The sequence below is a fragment of the Brachycentrus maculatus genome, unplaced genomic scaffold (assembly GCF_059751285.1).
Source record: "Brachycentrus maculatus isolate JH-2025_06_01 unplaced genomic scaffold, ASM5975128v1 h1tg000102l, whole genome shotgun sequence".
Classification (NCBI taxonomy): domain Eukaryota; kingdom Metazoa; phylum Arthropoda; class Insecta; order Trichoptera; family Brachycentridae; genus Brachycentrus; species Brachycentrus maculatus.
Window position 1 is genome coordinate 2,551,844 of NW_028280856.1, and position 25,597 is coordinate 2,577,440.

Here is a 25,597-nt window from a genome sequence, read left to right on the forward strand (position 1 = left end):
GCTCTACAAATACGCCACTAGCTCTACTGTTTCTGGGTAACTTCATGAGGTCCCTGTATTTATTACTGTAACATTTATAATATTTTATTAAAATTTAACACTTGAATATACCACTTTATCGAGTTTTAATTTTATTTACGACTAGTTTCGAAAACATCTGTCGTTTTCGAAACTAGTCATAAATAAAAATAAATATTCAAGTGTTTAATTTTAATAAAATAATCGTGTCATTCCACAAAGTTAATGCCGAATCAATAAATAACATTTATAATATACCAGTACTATCTGCCCATTAATTTTAAAGGGTTTTTTAAACATAAAACTTGATCACTATTGCTTGTCAGTCTGTTATTGGTTGATTAGAAGTCGCTCCTTAGAAATAAGCTCTCTAAAGTTTTTATTTTCTGTACTTTAAGTTTAAATAATTGATTGTGAAAACTGTTTTCAGGCAGTGAAAATGTAAACATTTTTTACAAAAAGTGATAAATAAACAAAATGCTAAAAAGTGTTCTGTGATGTGATAAAAAGTGAACAGTATTACAATGTTAATGAATTTAAATCTATTTGCCTTGGCAATCTTGTCCAGCGAACTTCAGCTGTGTTCATTAATTGGTAAGTTGGTGAATTTAATTTAAAAATTACTCTTAGATCTTACTGATGTCTTAACATAGAAAAATAAGATATTACCTACGGTTAAATGATGGGAACACATACTAATTAAACACTCTTTAAATGCTATGAAAACACGAACATTTTTAATTTTAAAAATAAGAAATTTCTAACTTAGTTAGCAAATAAATCAATATTTTTTAGAATTTATATAGAACTTCAATCATATTATTTTTTAGAACTTAAACCACATTATTTTACCCGTTGCATGAAAATCAACTAATATTTAATAATGATGCTGAATGCATCGAAACACTTGCCATAATAAATTTTAAGAAAAAAGTGGTAAATACCAAAGAAAATTAAATACCTAAAGTGAAAATAAACTAGTTAGATAAGAAATATATTTACAGATATGAACATCTTTTGATAATTTTATGTGAACAAAGTAGTAGAATCAAAGAATTTTGGAATTTTTAGTGTATTTATTGAGTGCCTACAAGGGCATCCAGTTTTGTATAAAATAAAACTTATTGTGTACAAAGTTTTTAGCCGCGAATTCCATCAATTTACTTAATGAATAGGCTTTCGCTCGCGGAAGAAAATTAATATCTTAAGCTTTGCAATAATTAAGAAATATAACGCCTAAAGCTTTATTGAAAGCTTTCCCTAAACTATTAATTTAAATTTATTATATTAAGAAATAAAGCTACAAAATTGCAAGTATTTTGCGAGTGATATATTTTAAAATGGAGAATATGAAGTTTTCCATTGAATCCAATTAACGCCGTCTAATTAATTTCCAAGAAATCTCGATGGAAGAAAAGTTTTTTTTTAAATAAATTTTAAGCTTCTCAGTGGTTTAAGGCTTTAGTATAGTAACAAATCATATAATTTTTAAAAGAAGTATGGATATAATTTTTATTTATTAAGAAGAAAAATCAAAGAAAGCTAAAATACGCTTGCAGCACCGTACTCTTGAAAGAAGTGAAACTTCCCAAAAAAATAAAGAATTAAACAGAATTTATATGCGAGACATCTCGAAAGATAAACAAAACAAAATTTGCATTTTTTTCCATTTATTCATTATTGACACTGTCATTGATTGGTGCATCAATCGGTAATACTGATATGAAGGGTTTGTGATAACTAAAATATCGTCCAAATCCTTGTTCACAAATCTGGGTTTCTCCACTTAGGAATTATTTTAACATCTCAAAATAGATGACTAAGAATATGGAAGTTTGGATATTTACACTGTTTTTTACTTAACCAGCCGATGACAAGTCGTAAGCCCGTTTCAACACAAAAATTTAAAAATGAAAATATACAATGAATTTATCTTAATTAAAGAAGAAATGAGAATTTGAGTGAGAACATGAATTGCATTTCGAATTCATAATATTATCTATGCATATTAAATTAAATTAATCGCGGACGAAGGCCATTGTGATAATTGTATCAAACTGAAAATTGTGAGACACTATTATCAATCATTTCATAATAAAATAATGTATACCTACGGCTAAATAAATAAAATCGAGTATTTTTTTAGAGTAAAATATTTTTGTTCTTATATATGCTTTTCTATTAGGCATTTGCGGTCTTTTGGTGGGATATTATCATTTTATTACTCAATTATTGAATTTGAAGTGATTCACTGAAAATTGTATTTTTTTCCTCTTGAATTTCATCAAAGAATAATTTTCTTCTAAATTAACTCACATTTGATGAAAATAACAATGAAATCAGAAACGTAAAACCGTTTAAACCATTTGAAGAATTTTTAGTTAAGGTAATATTAATATGACTATAAAAGTAAATACTATTAAAATTACTGATTCGCGTGCGAAGTATTATTTGTAAATTGTGATTTAATTTTTGCCTTGAAAATTTATGATTTGAAATAACATATAATTATACTACATTTAAGAAACAAAACTGTTTGAATAAATACTGTCGTTTAATCTTCATGAAACATGAAAAGGTAATTACATTCTACTCCTTTATTGGTTAGATTAAATGCTACAAATTCAGTCATTAGCGACTTCGGATTTATTTAAGTAGCTATTATATTTCTACAACTTCCTATGGTGCCTTTGTACTTTGTAACATTTACCATTCTATCCAAGATTCACAGCCACAATCCTGAAATTTTGGAAATTATATTAATGTTTTAATTTATAAGATTAACTCCATGTTACTTCGTCTGTACGAACTATCTTTAATTAAAATTTATTAGTAGGTTTATTATAAGTATAAACCTTCATGAAAATATAGACAATAACATACTTTACTCAGTGAAAATAATCCAGAGAACAATAATTAAAGACATTTTGAAGACAAAAAAATCACAACAAAATAATTATTTACAAAATTTTAAGTCCCAAATATAAAAACCATTTTTAAGAAAACCGCAATTTTTCAACCATTGAATGGTGACAAATATTTGAATTTTCAAAAAAGTTTATCTTCAGTAATACAATAACAACAAAATTTCAAATATTAAGAATTAAATACTTCAATAAAATAGAAAAGAATAAAAAATATTTTAAATACCTATGTAAAAAAAAACTCCACTGACCAGGCACGTAAGATGGCTTGGTGGTTTTGTGCAAAAAATAAGATGTTAATTATGTTTACGATTTTTTGAAACAAATGAAATTATTTTTCATCATTTTTTCAGAAAACCAAAATAACTTTGATTCCATTATTTATATGAATGATTACGTTGTATTTGTATGAAGCAAAGGTCTCAATGTATTATTACCATGTAAATGTTTTTATCTAAAAAGCTTCAATAATCAAATCACAAACCCAATTTTAGATAATTTATGCAATGTCTGTCACGCTACCACTAGACTGTGACTCGGTAATATATTAAAATAAATTGAATAATTTATTAATACACCGCGATTTTTCGTAGCATTTAAAGCATTTTCAAACTAAATTCCTTGCATGTCAATATACCGTAGAATTAACGTAAATATACGAGTAGTTTTTTTTAGGTTAGCCAAAATATGAGCAGCCTTACATTATCTTAAAACTTTACATTTTCAAAGCTGAAATATATCCCTGTAATTTTCATAACCAGTATTTTTCAGTTACTGAAAAAAGTTTTGAAAACTGTCGCTGCGACAATACTTTTTTTTTATATAATACTTAGGTTACTTTGCCGTCTTTTGAACACGCTAAAAAGATTTTATTTATGTAAAATTGTTGGCAGAATTATAATGGTGTAAGTCTGTTAGGGGCGTGCTTGAAAGGCAGAAAAGGTGGCTTAATAATGTAATATAAAGCCAGTCGTAAATTTTGATAGCCGCCCAATCATTTCAGGACACCCCACATTTTTCAGCACCGAAAACTACGTACAGTCTCTCGTCAAATTAATGCGAACATAACATCCTACGTACTTGATGATACATGTAAAAAGAATTTAAGAATTTAAGAATTGAAGAATAATCTAACTAGTTATTTCAATCTGTTGTACTACATAACATTTTGAGTGTGTCCAAATACTTAACTTTAGTTAACGAATCTGGATTATCTCCAATTATAGGAGTTATTTTTTATATATATTTTTTGGCATCTCAATTTAGAGGAAAAATTTAAATGTCATTGTTAATCATAGGTAGGATTGGTGAATGTTTTACGTTTGTTAAGTGATCGCTTAAACCAGCCTATGACGGTCGTAAGCCAAGTAAATGCCCAGACTTCTATATTTTCTATTGTACTTCAATCAAAAATTATTTCAATCTTTTATACCAAAAATTTATTAAAAGGAAATATTTTATATCTGAATGGGGGGGTATGGTGAATGTTATGATGACGAAGAAAAATAGGAATATTAAAATCTAACAAAATATCATATAATACCCATACATTGATTAAATAAGCAAGTTAACACTTGAACTACGTTTAAATAAATAAGTGGTTTATCTAAGTATATATTACAAATCATGATACTTTTTTTTTTATATGCAAGTACCACATATTTTATGATATTTTTTTATTAATATATTTTTTAAATTCATTACAAAATTAAAATGACTGTTGTTTTTACTAAATACAACTTCATCTTTAAACCCTCATCTACACCCAATAGTGCAAAGGGTACTAAATCATATAAAATGCAGTGTACTATTGATCGTTAATACACGAAGGAAAGGTGATCAGCCCTCCGCTTCAGGTACCACTCCAGGGTAATATTAAATAAATCTTAGAGTGTAAAATCACTAATTTTTATTTTCACTTTCCCCCCCTGGGAATCGAAACCGGGACCCACAGTACGGTACTCAAGTGGGCTGACCATTAGACTACGGAGGCGGGTAAACATAATTAAATATAATTACAAATAATTTTTATTTTCAATAAATATATAAAAAATAATAATAATAAACCATATCCGCTCCCTAGGTGGAGCATATGGAGTCCACAAACTGTCTCCAGGATTTTTTGTCGGCTGCCAGCTCCCTTGCATCCTCCCAAGTCCCAAGTTCCGCGTCCCGAAGTTCTGACGAGAACTGCCGACGAATTGTCAGCAGTGGTCGTCCTGGGCGGCGCGAACCTGATGCCTTGTAAAAGAGGCAAGCTTGATTAAGGCTCTCAGGAGGCATGCGGAGTACATGGCCAAGTCAACTGAATCGCCTTTTCTTGACGACAGTTGTATAAATAAATATATAAGAGATAAAAACAACATTGAAATGTTTAACATATACACTCGTAAAATCAAGAAATTTCCTTTTAAAAAGAATCACTTTGTTAAACCATTAATTTCAAGCGCTGAAAATAATTTTGACGGCGACTGATTTTCACTTCGGGCAAAATATTTTCCATTAAATTTTCCGGCAGACGTTGCCTTTATTTTTCCCACAATGGAGGCGATTTCGGCCTCCCGGTACAATCAATTCAAAGCGGATCTGACTTTCCCGTGAAAGACACGTGATACTCCATAAAATATAACAAAAGCACATTAACAATGAAATTGTACAGTCGGATTGAAATAAATAATTTGTTATAATAATCCCCTAAAATTTCTAAAAATGATTCGCATCAATGCGAATAAGAAATAAAATTTTGTGGTATAAATGAAAGTTGTTATGATAGAAATTAGAATACACAAATTAACAAAAATAGAAAAAAAAATAGTAGATATTCGTCCCCCTTAATGTAGTCATTGCGTTAAGATACCGTTTTGGATATTTGGCTTGGAGAAAAAAATACACCTTATTTTTCATGATAATTTATATTTAAATTGTAAAAGAAAAATACTTGTTTTTTACCACTTGAATTAAATTTATTAAAACTATGAATACTTAGACCTGAACATGGAAGCATAGCTTCTGAAACTAGTCGTTGTAATAAAATAAACTCAAGTGGTAAAAGACTAGTATTTTTTTTACAATTTCATCATGTCTTACCACAAAGAGAATGCCGAAACAATTAATAATATACATTTATTTAATACTACCCTTCACTGGTACCTGAAGCACAGGGCCTATCCACCTTAGCTTTATGTACTTAACGATCATGATAACACTGCATCCAATGCACCACAAGTGTTATTAAAGGTTAAAAAAAAATATGCTTCATGCTTTAATTTTTTTAAATACATAAATTTATGACAAAATGGTTTAAAAAACATTTCAAGTTTCCATTTAAGCCGATACACACGCCTCCACAGCTCGACCGGTACAGCAGATCGAAACGATGCTGTATCGATCTGCTGTATCAATCATGACCGGGCAATTCCAGACTAAAATAGATTATTTAATTTAGACGTTTTCATCTAAAAACTGACAAATTATAAGAAAAAGTATTCGATTCGACCGATCATCCCATTCAATTTTCATAATTTATTCATTTTAATTTTTTTTTAAATAAAATATATTAGTAAATGCTTGAACAAATTTAAATAGAACCATGTAAAGGAAAATATTTATATCATATACCATGTTTGAAAACAGATATTGGTTTTCGATTAGATATTGGAAATAAAATCAAAGTTGGATCATAATAAACGAGATAACTCCAATAGCCTGGCGACATTTTTAATTTGTTTGATTCTCCAGAGAGCTTAGCGGATATTGCGGACAATTCTTTATCATACAGCATCGAAAATTCATGGTACAATCGAATAGGGTGAAAATTTCAAAAATACCTTCGCAGTATTTATTATGAATAACACAGAAATCTTTTAAATTTTGACATCTCAATATAGGTGAAGAAGAATATGAATATGATAAGGAGTTCTAGATGTTTTTATGGTTCCATAAATGTATTTTTTACGTATCAAATTCGGAAAAAAATCCTTAATTTTTTATCAACTTTTTTGTACTGAGATCTCGTAAAAGATGATGGAGTATATGGAAGTCTGGGTATTTACAGGGCTTATAAACTGTCAGGTTGATTCAGTGATCACTCTATACACGTGTTACATTCACCGGGCAGCATTAAATAAAAACTACATTGGCCCAGCCATTAAAACAAGTTTTGCCCAAAAAAAATTTTCATTCCTCGCTCCAAAAATATTTAAATTGCTGCCCGAAACCATTAAGATTTCCAGGAGTGATCAGGTCTTTAAGAACAGTGTCCGTCGATGGTTACTTAACATTGGAAGGGACAAGGTGGAAAGTGAATTAATTAAATTCCAGGTGTAATTATCACACTGAAAAACCTTAAAACATAAATTATTTTTGTATCTCCTGTATGTTATGTTTATAATCTAATCATTAAAAAAAATATATGTATATTAAAAATTAAAAAAAAAAATATATATAAACTTTGTATTACCATGTTAGTATTCGGCTCAACACAGGCCATGCCTAAAGAGCAGTAATACGTATAATAAATGTGTATATGAAATGAATATGTATATTGAATGTATCTATGTATTATGAAAATAAATAAAAAAATAAATAAAAAAAACAAACCATTCTATCCATGATCGACAACCACACTACTCAAATTTTCGGAACTCATTCATGTATCATAAAATTTTACGTTATTTCATGTGTGAGTTCGCAGCAGTATCTATGTATGTTTGATTAAAGAAAGGTTTTATTTAGCAGAGATCCTTTTATTCAAATGTATGCAAGATTCTTACCGAAATATTTAACGTACTGAGAAACGCCTTAAAACAAGATTTAAAATTTTTGTGCAGCTTATTATTTGACTGATTATTTTATTCATATGAAAAAATTGTTAATTTGACAATAACAGCTGTCATCTTAGTACTATTTCTGTAAGATTTTATTTTGATTTTTTTTTATGTAACTAATTCTACGTTTGTTTTCATACTAGACATGAGTCTATGTTTTGGAGAAACTTAGCAATACGGATTGGCTTTATTTAATAAAAACCCTAATCTCCACCTCAATGGTGCGTAGGGCACTGCTTCATATAAACGCAGTGTTATCTTGATCGTTTACATATGAAGGAAAGGTGATCAGCCCTCCGCTTCAAGTACCAGTCCAGGGTCATATTGAATAAATATTGCAGTGAAAAAATCACTTATATTTATTTGACCCCCCCTGGGAATCGAACCCGGGACCTCCAGAACGGTAGCCGAGCGTGCTGAACATTACACTACGGGGACGGACTAATGGCTTTATTTAGAGATTTAAAAAAAAATTTCAAGACAATTTATTGAAGGGAAAAAAATTAGGAAAATGACATGTTTTTTTAACTGTAAAATCTATGGCTGTGTTTAGTAAGTTTTTTTAATTGGCAGAGACCTTCATGAAATGTCTTTATCATCAATATGAATATATCAATAAATAAGTGGAGACAAATCCAAAATATGTGACTTAACCCAAGATTGGGGTACACTGAAAATATTGTCTCTAAAATTTTGTATTTTTTTCAGTGGTTAACCCTTCACCGCAGACCCTCCCTCGACAGTCCCACGAGCCCACAGAGGATCTGTGGGGCCCGGGACTTTTATGGGAAGGGGCGCCTCCTCGCTTCACGGACAGCCTGAGCCCCCCAAACGTTACAGCCCAGGCGGGAGATGACGTCAGACTGCACTGTGGAGTCGAAGACTTGGGGGACAAAACGGTATAGTTGATATTTCTATTTTTATTCAATCAAATATTAATTGAAACTTTGATTTTTTGTGTCTACTAAGTTGTATTTTATTGTTTAAAAACATATAAAAAATCAATTTTGGGACAATTGTTTCGCCTAGTTATGGTATTTTTAAACGAATGACATTCGTTTGAAAATGCCATAACTTGCTATGCCATATTAAAATAATATCTGAATATGGCAATTGTTTTTGTATATAATTTTTCACAATAACTTTAATTTCAAGAACATATTAAAGAAAAGTAACTGTGAACGTAAAAAGTAAATTTTCTCACATCTAAGAATTGGCTACTAGAATTGAAAACTTTTTAAAAATGAACTTTAAAATTGAATTCAAAGATACTTGGACGTTAGTATCGTTTTTCCAGTAAAATGTCGAACAACAAATATGTTGTATAATTACTTTAATTATTTTATAGGGTTTTTTGTATATCACAATATTGACAAAAATATTTTAGATATTTTAAATCACTTAAATTTCGACATCAAACTTATGTAATCTTACTTATTTCCCAAATAAATTGTGAGATAAGTTTAACACAATTTTTTCAAGATTTTTCACATAAATTTTATTTGACCTGTGACCAGCTATCGTCCTAACCGACATTATCAGACTAGTGTCTTTGTCGTTTTATTATATAAAATGAAGCTCCACCATGAAATGTTCATAAAAAACTTTTAAAAAATGTTGTAAACATAAAAAATAACTGTTTTTTGTATGGAGTAAAAACAATCAAGTTTATTTACTCACATACAAGTTATTTATTCATTCTCTCTCTTCTTTCACTCGAAAAAAAAACAAGAAAAATATATCTCCCAAATAAATGTACTTCATTTTAGGAGATACTTTATATATTGTATTTGAAAATGTATTACAATCATAATATAATGACAATGGAAGAGAACATACGAACAATACGTGTTACTTAGAAGGATAAGTTGCAAAAAATATTTACGTTATTTAATAATACCGTTGAGCTGTTAATTTCGAGAAGACAAGACATTTCCACAAAAAGGTATTAGTACTTTTGTTTTTGTGTTCTGTGCGGTACAAATAACGTGACAACATAATTCAATTTGTGCGGCCATTAGCTACGCAAAAGCACATTTACTGAACTAAACCATATACTATATAGTGGATGTAGGAATATAATGGAATGGAATAACAATTTCTTCTAGAAAAATAGCACATAACTTTTTTTATTATAAAGTATACGTCGTCACTTTTCTTGTAGTCGGGAGTTGCATTTATTATTTACCTTGATTATATATTTAATAATAATAAAACCCTTATCCGCACCCCAATGGTGCATAGGGCACTGTGTCATATTAACGCAGTGTTATCTTGATCGTTTACACATGAAGGAAAGGTGATCAGCCTTCCGCTTCAGGTACCAGTCCATGGTAATATTGAATAAATATTACAATGAACAAAATCACTGATATTTATTTTACCCCCCTTGGGAATCGAACCCGGGACCTCCAAAACGGTAGCCGAGCGTGCTGACCATTACTTATTATATATTTACATAAATATATTTACATAAATATATATATATATATATATATATATATATATATATATATATATATATATATATATATATATATATATATATATATATATATATATATATATATATATAAATATATATATACATATATATATATATATATATATATATATATATATATATATATATATATATATATATATATTTATATATATATATATATATATATATATATATATATATATACACATAACTTAACTCAACATTCAGTAACACAAGGGTACTAAATTTTACTATCCTAAATATCAATCATATTTAAAGCATTTACATTGTGGCTAGTCATTTTTGCTTTTTTATATTTTTAACAAAAATGCAAGTAATATTAGAATACGAGTATAACTACTCGCCGAAATTTTCGTCTACCGGTTTCGTGAGGTACTCGTCTCTTCGTCAGGACTAAAATTCCACAGCATGCAAACAATACTACACGTAGCACTATAGCACTTTAAAAATTTATTACTGACCTAACTCTCAGTTACCACTCAATGTATTATATGTCTAAAATACAATCATCGCCTCTTCCATATTTATGCATCTCCTCATACGTTCCAGCCAATTATTCTCATATTCTGACTCGTGACCTCACCAATTTCAGATATTTAAAATACTAAAACATGCCATGTTTTCCACAGTCTAACTCTGTTTCTATTTCCAACTACAACCGCCTCGTTAATTTATTTCACTATTTTTTCTTCACTCATTCTTTCTACATGTCCCCACCATCCCAACATACCTTTCTTAGTTTAATATATTATTATATTGGTCTTACATTATTTATTTATTTCACCATTCAAACATCTGTCATACATCGTTTAGCCTCACATTCATCTGAGGGATTGCATTTTGACTCATTCATGCTTGGTAGCAGGATCAGTTGTCGTCTGCCAGATTACTTTTCGCTTTTAGGTTTTTATTCATATAGATATCTCGTATATCAAAGAGATCGACAAAAAAAGTAATAAAGCATGTGTGTACAAAAAAATAATGCAAACACATAATGTAGGGTTATGTTGTGAATCCTCATTTCCTTCTTTATCTGCCAGGTTTTAAGGTTATGTCGAACGTAATAAATACACCGTACGTCCATATGTTTGTATTCTCTTCGTACTTTATGTGTGTAAGCTGGAGATTTGATACAATAAGGTAGAAGAACAAAATGAATAAATTTGAATGTTGTTCTCAAGGATACGAGATACCTAAAAAAATGTATCGTTCACAGGATGTTCCTAAATCTCCTCCTTCCTTTGAGATTCTTCTACGTCTATAACAAGAACATGTTCTTGCTTGCTTTTTTATTTATGTTTTAATGTAAAATCTAATTGATTAATTATTGAATAAATTGAAATTAATGCAAACATGTTATCAAGAAGCCAGAAATTATTTATTTATTATCTGTTTATAACATCTCAATAGAGATACAGATAGAATATAATTTACAACATTTTGAGTGTGTTCAAGTATTTGTTCACAAATCGGGATTATCTCCAATTATATGAGTTATTTTTTTATATTATTTTTTGATATCTCAACATTGATGAAACATAATTTGAAAGTCTGGGCATTAACGGGGCTTACGACCGTCATAGGCTGGTTTAAGTGGTCACTTAACACACTTGTAACATTCACATATATATATATATATATATATATATATATATATATATATATATATATATATATATATATATATATATATGTAAATATATATATATATATATATATATATATGTATATATATATATATATATATATATATATATATATATATATATATATATATATATATATATATATATATATATATATACATATATATATATGTATATAAATATATATATTTAAATATATATATTTATATATATATATATATTTATATATATATATATATATATATATATATATATATATATATATATATATACATATTGTTCAAATTCGAGACATAGTGCTTGAATTCACTAGAATTTCACTAGAGACATCTATAGTGAGATGAAAGATATTTTTTACTGAGCAGAAACACTTTCATTTGTTTGTGAGGTCAGAATCTTGACACAAAAAACATTTGGACACACGTAAAATGTTGCAAATATATTATCAGAAAGCCTTAAGTTTTTTAAAAAAAGCTTTAAAAAACAATTGTAACCAAAATCAAACCATCATACAAAATAGGAACGTCCTGTTTATGTCGGAAGCGGCTTATCACTTTCTTCTCATGTGTTTTGGTAATATATTTCGTTGATCTCAGATTTGTGAAGATTTTTCTACCTGAATATAAATTCATCGGTTTTATTAAAGCACTTGGGTTTATGCCTTTTTATGTTGCCTGTGAATTTTACATATTTTGCGTATTCTTCATTTTTTGTACGTGTGTGTATCAAGTGAATTTTTTACCAAGTTATTAGTTATGTATACAGTTTGGTCAAAACTAATAACTTGGTAAAAAGTCTGTATTTAAAAAACATTGTTTATTTTCTTTTTTAATAGGGTTTAGACCGGTAAATCTGTCATACCATTACCTTCACGCCTCCTGTTTGTGGAATCTCAGGTATCCTTAATATCCTAAATAGGGTTTAAAATGGGTAGAGGACATCCCGGAATTGCGATTATTTTATGCCACATTCTTACAAATTAGCAAAAAAAAATATTAAAATTGCTATAATTCTAATGTCAACAGGTTTCGAAGAAAAACAAGTTCAGAACAAAAATTTGAGTGTGTCCAAATACTTGTTCATACATCTGGGTTTCTTTACTGAGGAGTTATTTTAACATGTTGACATCTCAACATAGGTGAAGAAGAATATAGAAGTCTGGGTATTTACAGGATTTAAAAAAAAATAACACTCAAAGATTTTAATTCTATTTTCAGAGGTTTGTTAGTAGGTAAAATAGTAAGGATAGAGAAGGTAAATGTGAAAAACTCATCACAAACACCCAGACCAATTGCAAATAAACCTTTCTAGAATTTATTTTGCACTTAGCGTGAATCGAACCCTTGACGCCAGTTTCACTGTCGAGCGTCTACCCAACTACACCACGGTCAAACCCTGTTACAACCTGTCACAGGCTATTAAGTGATCACTTGCACACACGTGCAATACTTACCATTCTACCCGTGATTAGCAACCACACCACTCAAAACCTCCCTGGAAAATAACCCTGGACCTCCAGTAGTTAAACGCATTTACCACTACGCTACGGAGGTACATGAAATAAAATTTCATAATAATTAAAATTAGTTAGAACGAATTCTCAACTTTGGCGAATTTATTTTAACAATTTTCTGACATAATACATTTCTATTTGATAAACAATAATGTTTTGTTTCAGGTCTCTTGGGTTAAGAGGCATGGTCAGAGCTTTGAGCTTTTGACTTTTGGCCATCTGACGTACAGCAGCGAAGACAGGTAATTATAAAATTAAATATTACTAGATACATCTATTGGTGAGATGAAAGAAGTTTCTGAGCAGAAACTCTTTAATTGAGGTATCATAAGGTCCGAATCCTGGATTTTAAGATGTGTGATCAAGTATTTGGACACACTCAAAATGTTGTAAATAAATTAACTGATCAAATTATAAGCATAAATAATAAAATGAATAGGATATTTTCTAGTGTTTCTCATGTATATGATTATAATCCAGGATTCGGACCTCACATACAAATTAAAGAGTTTCTGCTTAATAAAAAATCTTCTTTTATATCACCAATAGATATCTCAAGTGAATTTCTTATGATTAAAAACAACGTTTCAAAATTGGTTCATATATATAGAACTTCCAAGAATTTGAGTAGTGTGGTTGTCATTAATAGGTATGTAGAATTAGTGAATGTTTTGAAATTGTATCATATATAAGTAATATCAATTGAATTTTTATAATAACCGTTGTAAATAAAGTAATAAAAAAGCAACGAATAAGAGCGATTTATCAGAAAATTACCCAAAAAATGCTATTTAGACTGATCTGATGGAACAACTTAATTAATTGTATAATTTGAGAATAAGTATTTAGATTCACTCAAAATGCTGTAACCCTTCAGACAAAATTATTGAGCATTTCTTGAGAAAACCTGTGTATTGTATGACACAACAAAAAAATTTAATGAAGAAAATGGATACCATGAAAAAGTTTATCATCTTGGTCCTTGACGGTCCTTGGCCGGTGACGCCGAAATCAATCATGAAATTCTGATAAATTTTTAAATACTCAGCCTCAAAAGTTGAGTGAAAAATTCATATTAATTTATCAAGTACTTCGTGACTTCGGCACTTTTCTTTTTTACTTTGACTATCAATCATCCGTAAAATTTTATTTTTACTCTCATCTAAGAACGAGGAAAAAATACAATTTCCTTTTAAAAAAATGCTACATGTGATTTGCTAATATAATTGGAAAATAAGTAATAAACTGCTCGCTGAAAGATTCGACTATCTGAACTACTCGTAAATAAACCCAGAAATTACCTTGTAACGAAAAATTTCATTACAACATTTTGAGTGTGTCCAAATACTTGTTCACAAAATCTGGATTATCTCCAATTACAGGAGTTATTTTTATATTATTTTTTGACATCTCATCAAAGATGAAGAAGAATATGGAAGTCTGGGCATTTACGGGGCTGACGACCATCATCGGCTGGTTTAAGTGATCACTTTACACACGTGTAACATTCACCAATTCTACCCATTATTGACAACCACACTACTCAAATTCTTGGAAGTTCTTTATACATGAACCAATTTAGAAACCTTGTTCTTGAATCACTAGAACTTCACTAGAGACATCTATTGGTGAGATGTAAAGAAGCTTTTTACTAAGCAGAAACTCTTATATTAGTATGTGAGGTCTGAATCCTGGATTATAATCACACACATGAGAAACGCCAGAAAATAGCATTTTCATTTTTATTACTTAAGCTTATAATTTGACCAGATAATTTATTTACAACATTTTGAGTGTGTCCAAATACTTGTTCACAAAATCTGGATTGTCTCCAATTACAGGAGTTATTTTTATATTATTTTTTGACATCTCATCAAAGATGAAGAAGAATATGGAAGTCTGGGCATTTACGGGGCTGACGACCGTCATCGGCTGGTTTAAGTGATCACTTAAACTTTTAGTGATTCAATAACAAGGTTTCTAAATTGGTTCATGTATAAAGAACTTCCAAGAATTTGAATAGTGTGGTTGTCAATAATGGGTAGAATTGGTGAATGTTACACGTGTGTAAAGTGATCACTTGAACCAGCCGATGACGGTCGTCAGCCCCGTAAATGCCCAGACTTCCATATTCTTCTTCATCTTTGATGAGATGTCAAAAAATAATATAAAAATTTCATTAATTGATTCGGCTGTCACTTGGTAGAAAATGTATCCATTTTTAAATTACAGTTTTACTTGGTATATACCACTATTTATTAAAATCTATTGTGACGTGTGTTTCGATACATTCAGATCATCATCATTATCATTTTTAAACACCACATGGTGTTTGAAAGTGATGCAGGATGCATCGAAACATGTGTCATTATAGATTTTAAAATGTAGTTGTATTTACCAAGCAAAACTTAAATTAAAAACTTTTTTTTGTTAACATGCATGTTATACAGATAATCTAAATTATTTTGCTCGGTATCTCATCAATGTAAGCGCAGCAGTCCTTTAGTGCTAACCCTAGATTAAAAAATTTCCAATCACAATTAGTAGAAACGTTAAAACAATTATTTATTTATCCCATTTTCTCGCTGTACCAAGGTTGGCTCTTTCTATGAGCATTTTGAGCTCTTCATTCTAAGATTCTATATGTTTACAACAAAGATTATTATCTTTCATGTAAATATAATATTAGACAGTGCAACTGCTTGAAGATAATTTACAATCGTGTCTAATATTTGAGATAATAAGTTACTACTAGTGAGTCGCTGTTGAAATATATATATTTTTAAAGTGGTTCACATAAAGTAATGTATCTAACGTTTGTTTACTTTGTGGTATAATAATATTACACTCTCCTTATCATTCATTATTAAAAAAATTAAAACTTTTCATTACATTGTGTTTCTCAGCGGTTTGGTTTGTTGTGGCTCTATCAACATTTAAAAGTTCTGTTTTCTTTATACTTGGCACTTCAATCAGAAAGTTTGTTAATCCCTACCGTAGGCTTTCGTTCGTTCAAAAAATATCAGTTTTTTAACAATCGTTTCTTGAATTTATATTGCTTTTGAAGGAATTAAGCCCGCGAGGCCAGTTTTGAAGTCTAGCGTCTACCCGACTACACCACTGAAAGTAACTTTAAAGAATCGGGGCTTTAAAATGTTATTAAATTTACAAATAAGATTACTGGGTAAAGTGCATAGGCGGAAGAGGGGAGCGTTATCAATTCAGTTTTAGCGTCTTTATTTATATTTCAAAATATTCTGTAGAGACTTTTTACAATATTCTCCGTATCAAAAAATATATAAATATAACACTTGTTATTATATTATACTAGTAACGAGTCATTTCGATAGCTAATTTTTAATAAAAGAGAAATATTTGTTTTTTTATTATTTACAATACTATAATTACATACTATTTCTGTGAGCCAAATTGTGGTAGAGTAGGTCCGAACCCAGAAACTGGCTCAAGAGTCCGTGACACTAACCACGGGACCATAACCCGACAAAACTACAGATGATTCCATTTACTGATTTTAATATAAACGTTTAGTTTTAGAGTTTATATTTAAATCTGTAGATGGAAGTATCTGTAGCTTTAGAAACTAGTTATAATAATAAAGTACTCAATTGGTAAAAAACAAGTATTTTATTGATAATTCAATCATAGTCCTATTACAATGTGAATGCCACAACAATAAAAAAATCTTTCAAATTATTTTTTTATAATATTTTTCTTTCAGATATTCCCTGTTATATGTGGACCCCAATGATTGGACTCTCCTCATAAAATCGGTCCAAGCGAAGGATGCTGGTTTATACGAGTGTCAAGTATCTTCTCATCCCCCTTTAGCAAGATGCACTTATCTCGTAGTATTAGGTAAGTGTCAGTTTTAACAAAAGTGATAAGTATTTTTTAATGTAAAATTAATAACTCTGTTATGATATTAAATGGTTTTAATTTGATCAATTACATTTAAAAAAAAAATACTTCCACATCCATCATCAAAAATCATCATTTTTTTAATTGGCAGAATGGTGAATGTTACACAAGTGTGTAAAGTGATCACTAAAACCAGCCAAATGCCAGGTCGTAAACCCTGGGATACTCAGATGGATACTATATATATATATATATATATATATATATATATATATATATATATATATATATATATATATATATATATATATATATATATATATATATATATATATATATATATATATATATATATATATATATATATATATATATATATATATATATATATATATATATATATATATATATATATATATATATATATATTATATATATATACATATTTATATATATATATACATATATATATATATATATATATATATATATATATATATATATATATATATATATATATATATATATATATATATATATATATATATATATATATATATATATATATATATATATATATATATATATATATATATATATATATATATATATATATATATATATATATATATATATATATATATATATATATATATATATATATATATATATATATATATATATATATATATATATATATATATATATATATATATATATATATATATATATATATATATATATATATATATATATATATATATATATATATATATATATATATATATATATATATATATATATATCTCTTTGGCTTCCTTTGCCGTCCAATAATGAGACTTTCCACTTTAAATCGCTGTTCTTTCTTCGCGCAATAAATAATCACAATTCAATTCAAAAGCTTTGATTGAGCGAGTCCGAAGACAATCAAAATAAGTGGTGAAATATTAACCGGATGCTCCCAATGTTACTTCAAAAACTCATAAGAAACGTAGATTTATTATACCTCAGAAAACCCCTCTCTCTCTAACAGTTAACTCTACGTATCTCTCCTAATACCCGACATTTTTCATCTGTCACCGCTTTTTTAAAGTCATTTATTTCGTATTTCAACTTTCAAAATACGTTTTCCTCGAAAACAATTCACTTAGACTTGGTCGATTCCCGGGCACCTAGTATGATATAATTTCAACCATTCGATCTTCAAGCGTCTAATTCTCGTTTTTGACTAATAAACGTCTTTACGTATGAACATCCCATACTCGTATTATAATGTACATATAACAAGTCGCGTTTTATCCTAAATTTATTTCCAAATCGATAAATTCATTTTCTTCTTTAATCAACCCTTGGCAGTCTATTTATAATATAGAAGTAAAATCTCACTTACTAATTTCTAACTATTTCCTATAAAATTTTCAAAATAATTTAGATAATTAAAAAAGTCATGCAAACACCTTTCAAAATAAATTATATTAACAATGATTAATCTTAGTTAGCTTCGAAACCGGTAGATATTTTAATTAAGTTATAATAAAATATTTGGAGTGATTTAAAACAAAGTTAAGTTTTTAATTATAAGCAAAAAGGCTCTCATAAAAGTTGTAGAAGAAGATTATCAGAATATGAAAGAAGAATTATCAACAATTTGGGGATAAAGTAATTAATTGCAATGACATTTTGTGCACTCTGACATGTACGCAGTCGTGATCAACAGCTGCAGTTATGCTGTCAAGTTAGCTTCAATTTATAGTAGATTTTTTTTATATAAAAACTGCAATCTCCAACTGTAGCAGTTTAAAGCAGTTGATCTCAACTGCGTGAAGGAAATTGTTTGTTTTTACTCTGATTTATTACGAGAATCACTTTTGCAAGTAAAGCGAAGACGTTTATCTCTCGAATTAATAACGATCTGTCTTATGCTAGGGGTTCCGGTAATACCCATTTAATGCAAGAGATTTCTCTCACTACGCTTGTATTTAAACGTTATTCATTGCATCCTCTTTTGTTGTTCTCCATTCTTTATTTCCATTCAAACGCTTTTCTACTACAAAATTTACGAGCTGCAGAATTTTGAACAATGATATTACATAATTTCTTAAATATTTTTCGCAGATACTTTTTAGTACAATTTATAAACTTTACAGGATAAAACTAGAACTTTGATTTAAACCATTTTTACTGGCACATTTCTTCAACCGGTTTCGATAAGAACCTTGCCATTATCAGGGTCAGACATGTAATAAATCTAAAACATAGAAATAATCTAACTTAATTACCCATTCCTCGTCTAATTATGAATATTTCAATGTTTTAGGTTTAGTACATTTTTAACCCTGATGATGACAAGTATCAAATTAAAATTAAAACACTTCTTTTTACCACATGAGTTATTACCACACAGTTTTTTTTATTTGATAAGATAAAAATAAACGTAACTCAAGTAGTAAAAAACAAATGTTTTAATTTTAATTTCATAATTTCTTACTACAAAGTGAATGCCGAAACAATAAGTTTAATGACAAGGATCAATAAAAAAGTGATTAAAAAACGAAGTTTTCGTTTTATTTCATAGATGACATTTATAGTTTATTGTGCAAGATTTTGGTTATAAGACAAAAAACACCACTTAAAATTATCCATCATACCGCAAAAGTGATTAGTCTTACTGTAAGTACCATGTTGTTCCAGTCCCCCTGGTGACCACAGTGGACTCCTCAACTAATACATACTATAGATCTTAATAATCATATGATAAAAGTGATCAGTCTTACTGTAAGTACCATGTTGTTCCAGTCCCCCTGGTGACCACAGTAGACTCGTTAATAATACATACTATAGATCTTAGTAATCATATGATAAAAGTGATCAGTCTTATTGCAAGTATGATGTTGTTCCAGTCCGCCTGGTGACCACAGTAGACTCGTCAATCATACATACTAAAGATATTCGTAGTCATATCACAAAAATGATCAGTCTTACTGTAAGTATGATGTTGTTCCAGTCCCCCTGGTGACCATAGTGGACTCGTCAGGCCTGTCCGTGGCCGAACGGTTCTACCGGCTCGGCAGCACCATAGAGCTCACCTGCGTGGGCTCGGCCCCCGCCCACCGCAAGGGCGGCGCGGGCGGCATGCTGTGGCTATTCGGTGAACAGGCCCTCAACCATGACGTCACGAGGGGAGGCATCAGGTATTTAACTAACCAACTAACTAACTAGCTATCACGTAGTTTCCTTACAGGGGTGGGCAGAGATAATATAACAGATGAAGAATAATATGGAAGTCTGGGCATTTACGGGGCTGACGACCGTCATAGGCTGGTTTAGGTGATCATATTCTTCTCAATATTATAAATATTTAAAGCATTTACTTTGTGGCTAGTCATTTTTACTAATTTATTTTTTTACAAAAATGTTAATAATATTAGTATATAACCACTCACCGAGATTTTTATGTCTACCAGTTTTGAGACGTACCCGTCTCTTCGTCAGGACAATCACTATCACAGCATGCAAATCGAAGAGACGGGTACGTCTCAAAACCGGTAGACATAAAAATCTCGTTGAGTGGTTATATACTAATATTATTAACATTTTTGTAAAAAAATAAATAAGTAAAAATGACTAACCACAAGTATACTTATATTACTAACATTTTTGTAAAAAAATAAGTAAAAATGACTAACCACAAAGTGCTTTAAATATTAATAATATTCAGAATTTAAACAATAAAATATCCATCGATTATTTTATATTGGATTTGTCATCAATCATTGGCAAATCACTTTTCTTGCATACATCATACACTTTTATCACCAACACTTGCAGGTTTTTTCTACTATCAGCAAGAAGAACAGCATCGTAAGATAAAATATTTAACGGTTGTTATATTGGATTTGTCATTATTCATTAGCGAATCACTTTCCTTGCACACATATACTTTTGTCACCAACATGTCTTATCTGCTGTCGGCAATAAGAACAGCATCGTCAGATAAATTATTTTTCATAATTATTATCATTTATATTTATTTTTATTTCAATTTTAGATGAGGTTTCTGATTATTTTTATTGGATTTGTCAACATTCATAAGCAAATCACTTTCCATATTATTTATTGATTCGGCATTAACTTTGTGGAATGACATAATTATTTTAATAAAATTTAAACACTTGAATAATCCACTTAATTGAGTTTTAGTTTTATTTACGACTAGTTTCGAAAACGACAATTGTTTTCATCTTCTGGTACAAATTAAAACTTTTATTAAAAAATTATTTTATTAAATTTTTACTAAAAAATCACTTTCCTACCAACGCCTTTAGATCTTCTCTACTATCGGCAAGAAGAATAACATCGTCTGATAAACTGTTTTTATTCTTACTATCATAAATTTTTTTATATGAAGTCCATGGTTTTTTATGTTAGATTTGTCAGTATTCAGTAGCAAATCACTTTCCTTGCATACATCATACACTTTTATCACCAACACCTGCAGGTCTTTTCTACTATCAGCAAGACGAACCGTATTGTCAGATAAACTATTTATTATTATTATTATTATCATTTGGTTTTTAGATTAAATTAATGGTTTTCCATTTTCTTTGTCATAACTAAAATTTACAATGCCGTAGAATCAATATGTCATAAAGTTCAGGCCATAATCTGAATCTTTAGTGCTTCACGGTTCGCTTCACTCGATGTCCTCCTTAAATAAGCTTTATGTTCTTTCAACGTTTTCATTTGAAATATATCACCTATCTAAAGCAATAATTCGAGTTGATCTACGAAGCTCGCTAACTTTAAATAACCTGAATTGAAACTATTTTTGCGAAGTTAAATAAATGGGAAATATAATTAAAAATGACAGAAATATTTTGTCTGAGTAATCTGATCCTGGCAACATTTTATGTATCCAGTGGAGTACAGATCAAATCTATAATCTAATTTAATATAATTTTAATTTTATTTTACTTCTTTTAATATATATTGTATTCTTGCCAGTGCCCTTTACTATGACCTAAATATAAAGTATACCCACACTCAGGTCATGCCTTTGTGGGATCTTTTTGTATATATATATTGTTTTTTTGTACTTGTATTTTTATTATATTGTGAAATGCAAAAGAATTTAAAATAAATTAAAAAAGAAAATAAATAAAATAAAGTAAATTTTACAACAAAGTTTTAAAAACATTATTTTTTAGGTAGTTTTTTAATATAAATCAATATGAATGTATAAAATGTAATAATATTAATTTCGTTTTATACTCCAAAACCTTAATACTCCTTAAATCATAGGTACAAACACCTATGACAGCTGTTTTTTTAATACAATTTTTATCACATTGGCAGAGTTCTTTATTGAACATAACAGCAACTCATGCAAACATTTTTTAAGTTTACTTTCATGTAATTAACGACTGATTTGATGCAATTCAGTGCCCTGTGCACCACTGAGTACGGATAAAGGTCAGAAGAAGAAGAAGAATGCCACAAGGGGCCAATATCTTCCAAATGTTAGAATCCCTGACCTTCAATATAGTTTATAGTTTACTTTATTTTAACTTACTTTAAATATTGTTTTAGTTGTGCTTACTTAGTAAATCAGTTTATACAATACTTAGTGGAGTACTATCGTACTGGACTAAGTATTATATAAACTGAAATAACTTAATAACTTTAAACTTAAAACGTTTAATTCTTCAAACTTTAAAATACACAATACAATATTTTCGCTGATAGAACCATCCCACTTTTTATATTATTTTTTGACATCTCATCAAAGATGAAGAAGAATATGGAAGTCTGGGCATTTACGGGGCTGACGACCGTCATAGGCTGGTTTAAGTGATCACTTTACACACGTGTAACATTCACCAATTCTACCCATTATTGACAACCACACTACTCAAATTCTTGGGAGTTCTATATATATAAACCAATTTAGAAACCTTGTTCTTGAATCACTAGAACTTCACTAGAGACTTTTTTCCCACTTTTTATTATGAGATTTACAAAAAATCGTCAAACTCGTTAAGACAACGTGAATATTTATTAAAAAATATATATATTATTATGTCTGCCTCCGTAGTGTAATAGTCAGCATGCTTGGCTACCGTTTTGGAAGTCCTGGGATCAATTCTCAGCGGGGGTCAAATAAATGTAAGTGATTTTGTCACTCAAATATTTAATAAATATTACCCTGGAATAGTAACTGAAGCGGAGAGCTGATCACCTTTCCTTCCTGTGTTAATGATTAAGATAATGCTGCATTTATATGATGCAGTGCCCTATGCACCATTGAGTGAGGATAAGGGTAAGAAGAAGATTTATATTATTTTCATAATGTTTTTTATTTCAGCGTCAAAACCGAAGCCACTGACTCTGGGTTAATTTCCGAGTTGCACGTCGCCGGAGCGCGTCGTGCTGACGCGGGCAACTATCATTGCGTGCTCAGCGACGTGCGAGCGACTGTTGTCGTGCATGTTCTTGCAGGTCAGTTTATTTTATTATCAGTAGTTTAAACTATAATACCGGAAAAAAACATCTCATTGGAGATGTTTTTTTCCGGTAAATACCACTTTTTCTTAAAATCTATTGTGACATGTTTTTCGATACATTCGCATCATTTCGAACACCGTGTGTGAAGTTTAGTATATTTTTTTTGAGTTTTGTCCTTGGGACTTTGACGGTTATAAGAGTGGTAGGAAATGTTTATTATTTAAAAAATATCAGTGTGAACATAGATAATAAGCGGGAAGCTTTAGTCATTATCACTTTTTGAATTATGGATTTATAATTATCTGTATTTTTATGAAATTCTATTGTTTTAAAATATTGCAGTTCATTAATTTTGGTATTATTATTATTTTTAATAATTTTTACGTTTTATTGTTTTATGTGTGTTCATCAACTATAAATGGTTTACGAATTCTGATAAATTATTATTCTTTAATGATAATTCATTTTTACTATCTTCTTATTCATTCATAATCATAATACCATGATTATTATTTATTTATCGTTCACTTTGTGTGGACGATGAATGATAAGGAGTGTTATATTACCATACCAAAAAGTTAACAATGTTTATTGTAACTGCAGACAGTTGGTAGAATTCCATATTGAATTGTTGGCTAATATATTCAAAATAAAACAAGGTTTTTGGATTGAATCCTACATTGATTTATGTATATTTATGTATACGTGACGCATTTCGTCTTCTTAGGACATTATCAAATACTCAAATAATAGTGTTTGATAATATCCTAAGAAGACGAAACGCGTTACGTATACATAAACATACATACACAAATGTAGAATTCAATCCAAAAAATCGTGTTTTATTTTGGAAATACTACCCAACAAGTTAACAATGCCTTTGAAATACAAATAATAATTCATTTTCTCCGATTCTTCTATAACTTTTCCAAAACATTTTTTTTATATCTTTTAATACGTCGAGAATTTTTCATCTTTATTTGACATTTGTTCATCGTTCGAGATGAAATAACTATTTTAATATTTCAGGAGAATACGCGGATGCCATGCAGTATGGTGCAGCAAGTGGAATCTATTACCCGAGCAGTTCCACGCTAGTATCGATCATCTTCCTCACTCTCCTTCGTCTCGCGTCTGAAACGCTTGTAACTTTTACAGCCGGTAGATGATAGAGCTTTCTTTACGTCTCTGTACAAACTAATGGTCAGAATTCAAACCTAACTTTCACCCCTTAACTTAACTTGGAGAAAACTTTTCTACTTTCCATTCTAGATTCTAGGTGTATAAGAAAACCGTTCTAAGTTTAAAAAACAATCAAACGCTAATGTAAACAAAATATCTGAACCGAAACGAGAAATTATTAAATAATTTTTCATTTTCTAGCAAATTTATTTTTGTTCAAATAAATTATAATTGTTTAATATTGGGATAATAAACAGAATTTTACTTAGATAAAATAATTTGTATTTTTTGTCAGAGTCAAAATATTTTAATGGCAAAAATATAATTAAATCACAGGTTCCAAATTTTTTTTGGTCCAGAACATTTCTGCCAAAATTTATCTTCGAAAGGAGATTTTTTGTGTTAATAACCTAAAGTGAGTCTTAACTCTATCTACGGCTTATATGTACAGCACCGTTTATCATGTTTCTACGTAGGCTAAAAAATTTTAAGTTTTATAGCCTATTCTGAAATGCGAATGAGTTTACTCTTTATATTCAAAATAAGTGTAATTTCATGTAATTCTTGATAAAACAAAAAATACATTGTAGTATTGAAGA

General features: G+C 29.2%; 1 protein-coding gene across 1 annotated transcript; it reads left to right on the forward strand.

The window, feature by feature from the left end:
• The first annotated feature begins 483 nt into the window (after positions 1–483).
• LOC148310304 (zwei Ig domain protein zig-8-like) lies at positions 484–24,997 on the forward strand. The gene is made up of 7 exons (XM_088258748.1): positions 484–612; positions 8,477–8,667; positions 13,599–13,675; positions 17,173–17,309; positions 20,317–20,503; positions 23,677–23,810; positions 24,846–24,997. The coding sequence occupies exons 1-7, from the start codon at positions 543–545 to the stop codon at positions 24,983–24,985; spliced, it is 936 nt and encodes a 311-aa protein (XP_088114874.1). The 5' UTR covers positions 484–542; the 3' UTR covers positions 24,986–24,997.
• Positions 24,998–25,597: the final 600 nt, after the last annotated feature.

What these genes read in the sequence shown, in the direction of transcription:
- LOC148310304 (XM_088258748.1), top strand. Translation starts at nt 543, where the DNA reads ATGTTAATGAATTTAAATCTATTTGCCTTGGCAATCTTGTCCAGCGAA. An exon ending in TCAGCTGTGTTCATTAATTG is followed by an intron (nt 613 to 8,476) that starts GTAAGTTGGTGA and finishes TATTTTTTTCAG; the next exon opens with TGGTTAACCCTTCACCGCAG. An exon ending in AAGACTTGGGGGACAAAACG is followed by an intron (nt 8,668 to 13,598) that starts GTATAGTTGATA and finishes GTTTTGTTTCAG; the next exon opens with GTCTCTTGGGTTAAGAGGCA.